Source organism: Arvicanthis niloticus, chromosome 1 (assembly GCF_011762505.2).
Source record: "Arvicanthis niloticus isolate mArvNil1 chromosome 1, mArvNil1.pat.X, whole genome shotgun sequence".
Classification (NCBI taxonomy): Eukaryota; Metazoa; Chordata; class Mammalia; order Rodentia; family Muridae; genus Arvicanthis; species Arvicanthis niloticus.
Window position 1 is genome coordinate 116,106,492 of NC_047658.1, and position 13,167 is coordinate 116,119,658.

Genomic DNA, 13,167 nt, shown 5'->3' on the forward strand with positions numbered 1-13,167 from the left:
TACTTAAAGTACATCTTCATACTGATTCTGAAAAATCTCTGCCCAACAGTGCGGGTGAGTGCCCAAGAAAACACAGGTAGAGAGGTTTTTACCATGCCATGCCCGATAGATGAGAAATATAGCATGGAAAAGCATATCAGGAAGAAGTAATTTTTGTAGGAAATCTCTGTGGTCCTTGCCTTTTTAGGGCACACCCACTGCAGCCAGTCAAAATGGTGGGTCATCTCCAGAATGCTCACTTGCTTGCCACAGCCTTTCATGCATGCATGGTTCCTGCCACCATACCCTCTTGGAAGTGGGGCAGGCATAGACTTGGGGGAAGGGTGCAGGAATTTTCCAGTACGAATTCTGTGAGTATGAGTGTGTGTTCATGTATGCATGTACATATAACTAAAGAGCTCAGCATCCTACCTTCCCTTTTCTGACAAACACATTTCCTTAATTTTCTTCTTGGAATCTATCTATATGTCGTTTGTACCCTTGGCTGTAACAGGCATGATTGCCAGTAACTTTTTCTCACTCTATTTATTTCACAGGAAAAGCAATGGAATGGAGTAGAGGCAAATGATCCTAGCATAAATCCTGAATGACATTTTTCTGTTATCTTGATGTTTGACCAGTGGCCAATTCCTGGAGTTCCTTAAAACTGAGTCACTTTAATGATGACACCTTCCTCCTTTCCTTGTTTTGAACTTTTCCACCTAGAACACACACAACAAATGCAATGAACATTTTTTTAAATAGAAAGGACAGAAGGAATAAAGAGTAAGCTCATTCTTCACTCACCAGAGTTTGAAACATTCACAATCCTATCAAAGTATTTAAATAAATCTGGAGAAAGAAAAAACAACTCTTTCCATGTAATCTTTATAAATCAGCTTTGGCACTTACTACCTTAGTAGTCATAGCCATCTCCAGGGAGGTTTGAAGAAAAAATAGTGCAGGAAATACACCGAAATGTAAAAACCCTCTTCACTCTTTTCTGTTTCATGATTTCATTACGAGATATGTCCTTCTTTCAGTCCAGAACTTTTCATACTTAGTGAAATTGAGATAGTCTGAACCTCCTAGCAAAAATGAGAGTCCTTCCCTCAGATTTTCTATCATCTGTGACAGGTTTTCTAGTCATGGATGGAATTTCCTCTAAGTTATTCAGTGATCATGGTGGACCCTCATGTCTCCAGAATGACAGTTTCAGACAGCTCACCAGCACTCAGTGGGTTGACAGGTGACTGATTCTGAAGGATGAAATGCCATTTGCATTTTTGTGAAATATAGACAAGAATATCAATTTCAAAAGAAGGGTCATTGGATAGAGTGCTTGCTGCACAAGAAGGAAGTCCTGATTCACATCCTAGGAACTCATATAAAAAGCTAGGCAAGGGCACACATGCTTCTATCCACAGTCTGTGGGAAGAAGAGTCTCAGTGCTTCTTTTTGTCCTCCATCCCAAATCAGGCTCATCAATAATGTCCCCAGAAGGAAAAATGGAGATTATGAGAGTCAAATAATCAGATTGTCTTCTTTGGACATTCTGTACATACATACATGTGCCACACATGCACCAAGTTAACTCATACACTTCATGTGTTTTTCATAAAGGCAAAATAGGCAGGAGACATAATTTTGTCTATTTATCAATAAATCTCTGTTTATCTTAGTAGAGATTGTCTTTTCTGACTAGAGAGACCCAAGGTCATTTGAATTTGCTTTATGAGGGGATATAGGAAAGATTTCTATTCTAAACACAATCACCACATGGGCAAAAGCCTAATGTCTGACAGCGTGGAAAGAGGTAATCTGAATGCTATTTCACTTTCTGTATCATAGCACTTGGTGCAGAATCCCTTTAAGGGAACAATAGAGATTTTACTCACCCATTTTCCACATCTTGGATGGAGTCAGGCAGAGGCTGATTCTTGGTTTCAGGAAGGAGAAAGGGAAGAAGGCCACCAAGGATGGAGAGGACTCCATAGATGATCCAGGGCAAGGAGGCAGAGTACAGCATGAAGATCATAATAAGGGGAGACAGGGCTGCCCCCAAACTACCAAAAATTCCAACGACTCCTAATGCTGTTGCCCTAAGAATACAAACCAGAATTCAGAAAAGAATCTAGCAAATGTGAACTCATGGCATTGCTACTCAGGATCATGTATTAATCATGTTCAACATCCTTATCCATCAGGGAAATACAGACTGAATCTAATTTTTGGTTTCATCTCACACCTGTCAGCATGGATTAGACAAAATCACAAGTCATAGTTCATGCTGGTGAGGATGTGGAGCAAGGGGAACTCTCCTTCATGCTAGTGGAAGTGCAAACTTGTAGAGCCACTATATAAACCAATGTGGCAGTTTGTTAGAAAATTGGGTATAGATCTACCTCAAGACCCTGCTATAACACTCCTGGGCATATATACAAAGGATGTTCTCACTCCTAACAGAAAGACATTTGTTCAAGTGTGTTTATGGTGACTTTATTCATAATAGTCACAAACTATGAATAACCTAGGTGTCCCTCAATTGAAGAACAGATAAAGAAAATCTAGGACATTTACACAATGGAGTATTATTCAATTATTAAAAACGATATCGTGAAATTGGCAGGCAAATAGATGGTATTAGAAAAAAATCATCCTGAGTCAGGTAACCCAGATCCAAAAAGACAAACATCATATGCATACACTTATACGTGGACATTAGCTCTTAATAAAAAATAAGAATCCTACAATCCACAGACCCAGAGAAGGTAAATAGCAAGTAGGGATCCAGGGGAAATGCATGGATCTTCCTGGGAAGGGGAAGTAGAATAGATTTTACAGGTTGACTGTGGCTGTGTGGGAATGGGAAAAGGAGGAATCAGATTCTTTTGGAGGGAGAAAATACTGGGAGAGATGATTAAAATTTGGAGGCATTTTTGGGGCCATGGAAAAGACTAGTACAATAGAATATCCCAAGCATCTTCAATAGTGACCCTCACTAAGATGCCTAGTAATTGGGGATATGGATACTGAACTTGGCATTTTCTATAACCGAGCAGACTTTCCAGAAGTAGGCCTGCAACACTAACTCAGCTACAAAACCTTTGACCTGAAATGTGTCCTGCCTCCAAGTTGTACTGGGGTCCTGGTGGTGCAGAACTTATGGACCTGGCAACCAATGACTGGTCCAACTTGAAGTCCTTTCCCTGAAAGGGAGCTCTTACTTCACACTGTCTAGATGCCAGAAACCCAGTATAGATTCAAATACAAGTGAGAAAAATTTCATGGAATGATTATTAATGATATTATACTATACACATAGATTTCTGCCTAGCCCAATTTTTACCACATTGGCACAATAAAGCAGCTGATAGAAGCAGATACAGAGACCCACAGTCACACTCTAGAACTTGGTAGATCCAGCAGATCCTCATAGATGTAGAGGTTGGCTGGAGGAATGCAGGAAACAGAAGAGTCAGGGCAGCACAGGAACACAGTTCAGAGAGTCAAGTTAGCATGGTTATTAGAGGAATAACAAGGATGAAATGACAGTCATACCGTCTGTATGGGTCTGAGCTAGGTCCTATTTGTACATGTTATAAATGTGTAGTTGAGTGTTGTTGTATGATTCCTTAACTATGGAAGTAGTTGTCCTCTTGGGACTCTTTCTCTTCTACTGACTTGCCTTGTCCAGGCTTGTCAAGAGGATTGTGCCTAGTCTTATTACAATTTTTCATGCAACATTTGCTTGATATCCTTGGGAAGTTTGCACATTTTATGTAGGGAAACAGAGGAAGAGTGAAACTGGAGGAGAAATGATATTGTGAGAGAAGACTGAGAAGAGTAGAGGGATGGAAAACTGTGTTTGAGATATATGAAATAATAAAGGAAAAATGAAATTATTTGATGTTGTAAGTGTAAAATTGAATATGAAGTTCCAAAGCTTCAGCATGGTTATTCTAACTATATAGAGGTTTATTGAGATGTATATACTTTGGGTCTGGCTAATTTTGTGACTAATGTTTATTTTAATTGACAAGATTATTTTTGTCATAAAATTTCTAATGCTGAAAAATTGAAAAAATATAGTATGCACCATCTGGAAATGTCAAGGAAGACTACTAGCAGGAAGAAATGGCTATCAGCATAGGTAATAGTGGCAAAATGTGGATTAAAAAACATTTTTTGAAAATGTAAGAACTAAAGTTATTACTTATATGAACTTTAAGACTTCTGTAGGGACACACACACACACACACACAAATTTGTTATGGTAGAAAATGAAGCAGATAGGAGAGCAGCAGGAATGGGGTATGAATTAGCGATTGAGGTGAATACACTATGGAATTAATAAAGCAAGTTATAAAAACCCAATTAAACACATCCTCATAGAAGCAGGAAGTGGGGGGAGGAGATGGGGGTCCCTGGGTGAGGGAAGGATGGGGTAAAGGGATACCATCTGAAATGCAAATAAAATATACAATAAAAACCCAATTAAAAATCAAAAGAACAGAAGTTGTTTCTTCTTAAGTTTCTCATAGTACTTAAGTTTTGGGTGATTCCAAATATTCATATAAAATATTTATTCGCTGTGTACAGCTGGTTCACAGCGTGACACAATGAATCTTGAAAAATGCAAACTTTGGTTAAAGTATGGCTGTATTTTTTATCATTACAATTGATTGCTGTTGATCATTACCCAGGTATTTAGATTAAGTAATGTACCTGATCACCGTGGGGAGCAGCTCATTTGTATGTAGAACATTACTGTTAAAAACTACAGAAGCATTTGCTTCTGACAGTGTTATCAAAACCACAAGGAAAGTCTGCATTTCTGTGGAAAGGAAGGTCAGGGACAATGGTTATTCTGAGGTGTAAGAATTTATTTTCTGCTTACTAAGTAGGGAATAGAGTTGAGAAACTGCCCAGACGTAAATATTCTTGGTGACTAATAATTTAAGAAAAGTTACCTGTCTGTATGTACTGGTTTATAGAGGACCAACACTTGTGAGCCACTGCATTCATATGCTGAGGATTTCTGACATCACTTCCAAAGTAGAGAGCTTGGTGAGTCGAAGAGTCACTCATTGACTTTCAGTTTTTCTACCCAGTATTTCATTGTCTTTTACACAGAGTGTAGGACTATTATGGAGGAAATTACTGAGGACTCTGTACTCATTAGAATATTTAGCAGGAATGTGACATGGTTAAGAATGGGTAAAGGTGACCAGGACCATAATATATTCTATGTATGCATGCCTGAAATTGTCAAAAAAAAAAAAGCAATTTGTATGAAGACATAATAAAAATAAAAATTGAAGTTGCATTTCTTTTGATACTTGTATTTTGAGTGGGTAAAATATTAATATGAAATATTTATGCATGTTCTTTGTGCAATATGACATAAGAGTGCCATAAAAAGGTAGATATGGGTAAGCGGGGGTTGGCTTAATTTGAAATAATGTCTTAAGGCTCAAGAGTAAGGACTTTGAGGACCTCATTGGCCTTTTTTTTTTTTTGTTTTTTTGAGACAGGGTTTCTCTGTATAACCCTGGCTGTCCTGGAACTCACTCTATAGACCAGTCTGGCCTTGAACTCAGAAATTTTCCTGCCACTGCCTCCCAAGTGCTGGGATTAAAGGTGTGCACCACCACCACTGGGCTCATTGGCCTTTTAATAGAGGCATTTTCTACTCAGTGACAAAAGACTAATGAATGCTTCAAGCACTGGAAGATGCTTAGGGAAAAGGCAGAAAATGAGTATTTGCTGACATCCTCCTGGGTTTCAACAAAGCTTGGGGTCTACCTTGGTACCCCATTCCTTGTACACATGCACTTAAATCCACAAGGTTAAATAATGGAGGTCCTGCTACTTAGTCCACCTTTACTTCCTTGCACTTGGTTTATACTTCAATACAAGTGGTCCTCAGTGTCTTGATACAACTCTCCAGGCTATGGTTGTTCTTGTGGTGAGCTGAGAGTCACAAATACATTTATATGTATACTAGACTTTCACAAATTTAAACCAAACTTACTGACTTTTAGCTTTTCTCTCAGCATGTGAATTGAAGAATGTTTCCTAAATGTTTGGTTACAAAAACTCTCTGGATGTATGCTTTTTCCTCAAAATTAGAACCTGGCAAATACTGCGGAAAGGGACGGGTATTTTTTTTTTTTTTTATGTTTAAGCTTTTTTCTCACCTTGAGGCACAGGCACTGTGCTCAGAATGAAGATTCCAAATAGGAAAGAGGAAAATAGTTGACTTTTTCTACGGCCAATGCGATTCAGTAAAAACATTCCAAGAACACTGACTGGGATGGACACTGCACAACTGAGACTTTGTATTAGAAAGATATTGCTTCTCAGGTGTTGGAGGTGGAGGTTGAAGCCCATAATAGGTACTATTTGTACAAATCTAAAAGAAACAAAGATGTGAGTCAAATCATATTGCTTAAAATCATCTTTAAAGTCAAGAATATGATTATTCCAATATGACAGTTTAACTTGTGAAACTGTACAAGCCTATCTATATTTTGGAGTATTTACCTGAGGGACCCATGACTCCACCTGTACATGAAGGGGAGGATCGCTTTGTCTGGCATAGGTTGGAGAGGAGATTCTTGGTCCCATGAAGGATGAACACCAAGTGTGTGTGGGGGTTGTGGGTGGAAAGTTGGGAGTTGGGGGTAGGTGGGGGCACATCCTCATAGAAGCATGAGGAGGGGGGATGGGATAGGAGGTTTCTGGGTGGTGAGGGAAGGGGGATTAGGGGATAAAATCTGAAATGTATATATAATATCCAATAAAACAACAACAACAACAACAAAAAACAAAACAAAAAAGAAAATAAAGCCAATTAGGAAAATATAAGAAACACACACACACACACACACACACACACACACATATATATATATATATATATATTCAGAGACACACATGTTCACAGACACAGGTAACCTATCAAAACACACCACTGGATGCCATAATATATACAAATAATCTACTTGTAAGAGTGAAGAAATCTGCTCTGATACAATATGACACAATATGAAAAAGAAAAGCAAAACAAACCAAATATGCCTTTGAGTTTTTTCCATGTTGGCCATTTAATGTTGGTAATGGGGCCTACCCTTAGACATGGTTTGTTTCTTTAGTGAGTCTTCCTTGGAGAAAACTAATTTTTTATTTGCAACTGAACTGTGTCCTCCCATGACCATAACTGGGCTTTCCCCATGTGAGGGGTATATTACAACTTTACATGTGTATATGCTCATTAAGATGTATATACTTGTGTAATTTTTTTCCTTTCAAATGCAAACAGACAAGTAGGAAATTCCCTGTGAAGCCTACCTCAAAAGGCACAGGATAAACATGCGCTTTCGCAATTTGGGTGTACGGAACAAGTCACATAGAGAAGATTTTGTTTGTGCTATTTCCAGCTCTTCTTTCATGGTGGTTCTTATGACCTTTAGAAATAGCATGAAGAAACTATTTAGTTTTCACAAAACAGTAAGCAATTTGGTGCATACCAAACACTAACACAATACTATTTATAACTATCACTTTTTATTACTTTTCTCTAGTGAAAAATAGAGATATTAATGAACATGGTGAAGAACAGGGGGTGATGATTGCCTATGCTCAACTAGGTTTTGTTTCTGTATTCTAAGACCCAAGCCCAGGGCTGGCCCTTCTACCTTTAGCGTGGATGTTTTATCAGTTAATGTAATCATAATCCCACAGAGAGATGCCCAGAGGCTAAACTAAACTAAGTAATTTTTCACAGATGTTCCTAGAAGTTGTCTTGTAGGTGATTCTTGATCCTTTTGAATTGACAATTAATGTTAGCCATCATAGACCTACTTCTTGTCAACTCAACACCCAAATACATGACCTTTGAGCCATAACCTTCCACCAGTTATATGGAGAAATACAAATGTAATGTCATTTGGCAATCCAAAGTCTAATCTAAGACTTATCAGAAATTTATGGGCTTCCCTTTTTGTTTTCAGGGCCCTGTCAACTACTTCAGTAGTTTGAAAATTAAATGAAAATTTTAATGAAAATTAAATTAAATTAAATTAAATTAATGAAATTTAAATGAAAATTAAATGAAAATTAAATGAAAATAAAATGAAAATTTACACAATGGAGTACTACTCAGCTATAAAAATGCCTTCATGAAATTCTTAGGCAAATGGATGGAAGTAGAAAGTATCCTGAGTGAAGTAACCCAATCACAAAAGAACACACATGGTATGCACTCACTGGTAAGTGAATATTAGCCCCAAGCCTGGGAATACCCAAGATGCAACCTCTAGAAGAAAGAAGACTAAAATATGGGTGTTTCGGTCCTTCTTAGAAGGAGTAACAAAATAATCATGGGAGCAAATAAGCTGACAAATTGTGCAGCAGAGACTGAAGGAAAGGCTCACCAGAGACCAGTCTACCTGGACTGGTCAAATGCAGTCATCAAACCTCGACTGTATTGTGCATGCTGGGAAGTGCTTGCTGACTGGAGCCCAATATGGCTGACTCCTGAGGGCCTCTGCCAGATCTTGACAAATACAGAGGCAGATGCTCGCAGTCAACCATTGGACTGAGTTTCAGAGTCCTTAATGGAGAAGTTGGAGAAGGGACTGAGGGAGCTGGGGTCGTTTGCAGCCTCAGGGGAAAGGGAGGAAGCAACACTGTCAACTGGCCAGACCTCCCAGAGCTCCCAGGGTCTGGACCACTGCTGGGCGTGTACCCAAAAGATTCTCCAACATATAACAAGAACACATGCTCCACTATGTTCATAGCAGCCTTATAATAGCCAGAGCTGGAAACAATCCATATGTCTCTCAACAGAGGAATGAATACAGAATATGTGTTACATTTACACAGTGGAGTACTACTCAGTTATAAAAAACAAGGACTTCCTGAAATTCTTAGGCAAATGGATGGGACTAGAAAATATCCTGAGTGAGGTAACCCAATCACAAAATAACAAACATGGTATGTACTCACTGATAAGTGGATATTTGCCAAAAAGAGACTCAGAGTTCCATGATACAACTCACAGAACATATAAAACCCAAGAAGAAAAAGACGACACCAATATTTGAATGCTACAGTCCTACTCAGAAGGAGGAAGAAAATAATCTTGGGAAGTAGAGGGAGGGAGGAGGAAGTAGGAAAAGGGGGTGGCAGTTCAGATATGGGAGGAGATTGGGGAGAAATTCAGTTGGTTGGGATTTTGAAAGGAATTTTTTAGCAGTGGGTGTAGGGGATCTGGGGGTAGTCACTAGAAAGTCCTAGATGCCAGAAACCCAAGAGGTTCTTAGAGCCCAACAGTGTGGATATTATCTGAAATACCCAACAAAGGGGAGAACAAAACTGTTGAGACCATATCCATTGGGAGGCATGGCCCCTGGTTGAGGGATGGGGCCATTTACCCACCTCAGAATTATTAATCTAGAATTCCTCCTGTCAAAAGGATATGCAGGGGCAAAGAGTTGAGCAAAGACTGAAGGAAAGGCTATCCAGAGACTGTCTCACCTTGGAATCCATTCAATTTGCAGACACTAGACCCAGACACTTTTGCTGATGTTAAGAAGAGCTTGCTGACAGGAGCCTGGTATAGCTGTCCCCTGAGAGGATCTGCCAGAGCTTGATCAATACAGATGCATATGCATTTGTGCCCTTCCTCCAGGCCTGAGCAGGCCTGCAAAGTCATTTACCACAATAGACCAAGCAACAGTAGGACCTAGGAGAGGCATTGCATTACCAGCCTTGGAGCCTGCTACCTGAGCTAAGAAGAATGGACTGCCTGCTGAGCTAGCCTTGACACCTTCCAGACTGCTATCTCCTTGCCCAGCCCCTGGGCTGAACTGAGAAGAGACTCTGGGGGGTGGGGCTTCCCCTTTATATGTGAAAGCAAATTATTAAACTTCGAGCCTTGTTCAGAGAACTTTGTCTTGGCTTCATCTCCTCCCGCCCGTTTCCATATTCTCAGCCTCTCTTACAGGTGAACCCAGTTCTACATTGTTGCTGGTGGCAGCAACAGAATGGCACCTTGAACAGCGACCGACCTGAGGACAAGAGGCCAGCTGAGAAACATTGTCTTGTGTAGAGCTCTACGGAAAATGGAAGAAGAAGAAGGAGGAGGAGGAGGAGGAGGAGGAGGAGGAGGAGGAGGAGGAGGAGGAGGAGGAGGAGAAGGAGAAGGAGAAGGAAAAGGAGAAGAAGATTATCCTGCACACTTAGTAAGTAGCAAACGATTTTGATACTAGCACTAGTTATGGTTAATTGTTCAAGGCCGTGTTTGCAGGAAGTGTGTTTGTCAGGGATAAGGTCTAGGAAATATTCGTTGGCCCGGTGTTGAATTTACCTAGGTGTTGACAACGAATTATGGGTCAGGAGAATTCAAAACCGGCATTTGCCTGCAGCTTACAAGGATTGCTCCAGGCAGGAGGATTAGGGTTTTCAAATAGTATGTTAGAAAAATTTTTTGGCAGAGATAAATTCATACTGCCCATGTTCCCACAGGAAGGAACCTTGAATAAGAAAACCTGGGAAACAGTTAGACAGGTTTCATGAACTATGAAGGCAGATCCTAACACCCTTTGCCTTTGGGAGCTTGTAAAAGATGCTATTGATAATCAAATAGGGGGTGACAGTGAGTTGGGGAAAGGAGAGTATTTAAAGGCCCAAGAGAGGCAGCCTTAGGTGTCTCATTGAGGTTTTTTATCCACGTGTCTTAGTGTGAATGATTGGTATCTCTTGTGGTGTTCTATGTTTAATGTTTAAAAGATCGTTAAAGTTGCTTGATCCAACACTTGGTCTAGCTTAACTTGGTTTTCAAAGGCAGTTTTAATATGCAGAGTAGCGGCTGATAAGTTTGCTTAACACCTGTAGCTAAGAGTTGAGCTGAGCTAGAAAAGCTGCTTTTAAAGGGACCAGCAGGTTTTTTGGATTAAATAAGGAAGTTAAGAGTTGTTTGTCATAGAAAAATCTCTGTGACAATGTGCCTTTATCTTGAAATTACAGCTAGAGAAAGTGAGAAATTTTGTTTGGCTTAAATATATAAGATGTGTTGTCACTTCATTTTTGTTTCTAATTGGTTTTAAAGTATAAATATGTTCTACATATCTTGGTTAGAAATTATTGGCCTAAAGTTATTGGATATGATAAAAAAAAAGTTTACAACCTAGGTAACAAAGGTTGGTTTAAGATTGGTAACTCAGGGTTAGAGTCATTCAGAAACCAGATGTGTAAAGATAAGATTTAAGAACAATGTCTCTTTAGTGAGATATTAAAAGCTGCACTATCATGCATTCATATATAAGAATTGGCAGCAAACCTTTGTAGCATAAAGGTAATCTACTTGGTGTTGATTTTAGAGAAAATAGATTGCTTACATCATTAAAGATTGCTTTTGTTTTGAAGACCCCCAAACTTGGGAGACCCTTCCTCACGTCTCAGGAAATCATGACCACCCAAAGATCACAAGAAACCATACCTGGATGCAATCAGCAGAGGTTTTATTAGGGAAGTTGGCCGGCCAAGGTCAAACCACGAGCTCTCTCAAGAGCAGAGTTTGACCTCGAGTGGCAGGCTAAGGGGTCTTTTAAAGAGGAAAACCGCAAACGAGGGGAGTGAGGAGGGGGTGAGGGATTGCCAAGGACACATAACATAAGAATAGCGAAACATTCCAGAGAAACCCACCCTGAATGGTTAATAGCTATGGAAATTACTCAGTACATTCATTCTTCTCAAAAATGTGGTTTTACCATATCACTGCCCTACCCTGTCAACTATCTATTAACTATTTCTCACTAGCTCCAGCCGTAGAGCCACAGCCCTGTCATTCTGTTTTTACCATCTGAATGACTTTCATTCTTTACAGCCAGTTCCTAAAACTGGCCTGGCTTGTTTCAGAGAAAAGTTTCCATGTCCCTAAAATAACTTAAAAAGCATCTATATATGTATATATTCTATAAAAATGATTTTTATAATTTTTCATTCTTCAGTTTCTCAAAATTATGGTTATACTCTAATGTTGCAAAAGAGGCTTAAAAACATAGTTAGACTGCCAATATTCCATTGGCTACAGTTGATAGTTCTATCTAGAGTTTGAGATTTTTTGATTTACCCATGTTTATAGAGAAAAGATACAACACTTATCTTTTAAAGTTTAAAGTTTAAATTTAAAGTTAAAAAAATGTGCAGTTCAGGCCCAGCCAGGCCTCAGAGAACAGGCCGGAGATTAAGAGCATTTACATTTGAATTAAGACAGTGCAGACTGAGCTCTGCAGCTCAGGTGCCAAGCATTCCTTTTGTCCTGGGTCTTCAAGACCAGGTCCTAGAAATGTGTTTACTGGAATTTGCCTTTTGCTTTCATTGTTTCTTGAGAGAAGAGGGATAATTCTAGAGAGTTAAACTTATGCTGGAGACATTAAAAATATGCCTACTTCCCTCCATGAGTTATAACTGTACCTGCTGATAAAATATTGTTCAATTTGTTTTTATTCCTTTATATCCAAAGTTGTTAAACATGAGATGCTTTTGATTCCTCTAATATATGTAACAATTATTAGAGGATTAGGTTGGCTTTTATCTGATATTCTCACTCAACTAAAAAAGATTGGTTCCTAAATTAATCCAAAATAAAGTTCAAACTTAAGATTTATACAGCCTGATTTGCCTACTCTGGCTGCCATTCCAGTAAATACATATAGAATTATAATAGATATAAAAGATATTTTTATACCATCCCTTTACATTTCTGGTAAAGGTGGGAGGTTTACATTCAGTAAGTTTGCTCGTAATTTTTGAGAGCCCATGAAGTGATATTGTTAGAAATGATTACTTCAAAGAATGGTTAATTGCTTTACATTATATATATTATAATATTTTTGTTGCTTTAATACAAAAAATTAAGAATTTAAATCTTTTAGTGTATATTATTCATTATGTGATACTTTATTAGCAGATTTCTCTAAAGGAGTTTTTTTTGCAAGCCTTTGCTCCAATATAAGAAGATTTAAAAATTTTTTGGAGTACTTGTTGCTCCAAAAAAGATTCAAAGGCAGTATCTTTTCAATATTTGAGACCTCAGTTATATCCTAAGCGGATTGTGACATGGAAAATTCTAATAAAAAAAGATAGTTGGGGCTAGAGAGATGGCTCAGCCATTAA

General features: G+C 38.7%; 1 protein-coding gene across 1 annotated transcript in view; it reads right to left on the reverse strand.

The window, feature by feature from the left end:
• Window positions 1-640: 640 nt before the first annotated feature.
• LOC117721828 (solute carrier family 22 member 27-like) overlaps window positions 641-13,167 on the reverse strand; it is a 48,489-nt gene continuing 35,962 nt past the window's right edge. Inside the window, exons 3-7 of the mRNA XM_034520684.2 lie at window positions 7,336-7,473; window positions 6,183-6,397; window positions 4,708-4,816; window positions 1,878-2,081; window positions 641-701 (exon numbers count right to left, since the gene is read on the reverse strand). Coding sequence (XP_034376575.1) covers window positions 641-701; window positions 1,878-2,081; window positions 4,708-4,816; window positions 6,183-6,397; window positions 7,336-7,473 — 727 coding nt within the window. The remainder of the gene's footprint in view (window positions 702-1,877; window positions 2,082-4,707; window positions 4,817-6,182; window positions 6,398-7,335; window positions 7,474-13,167) is intronic.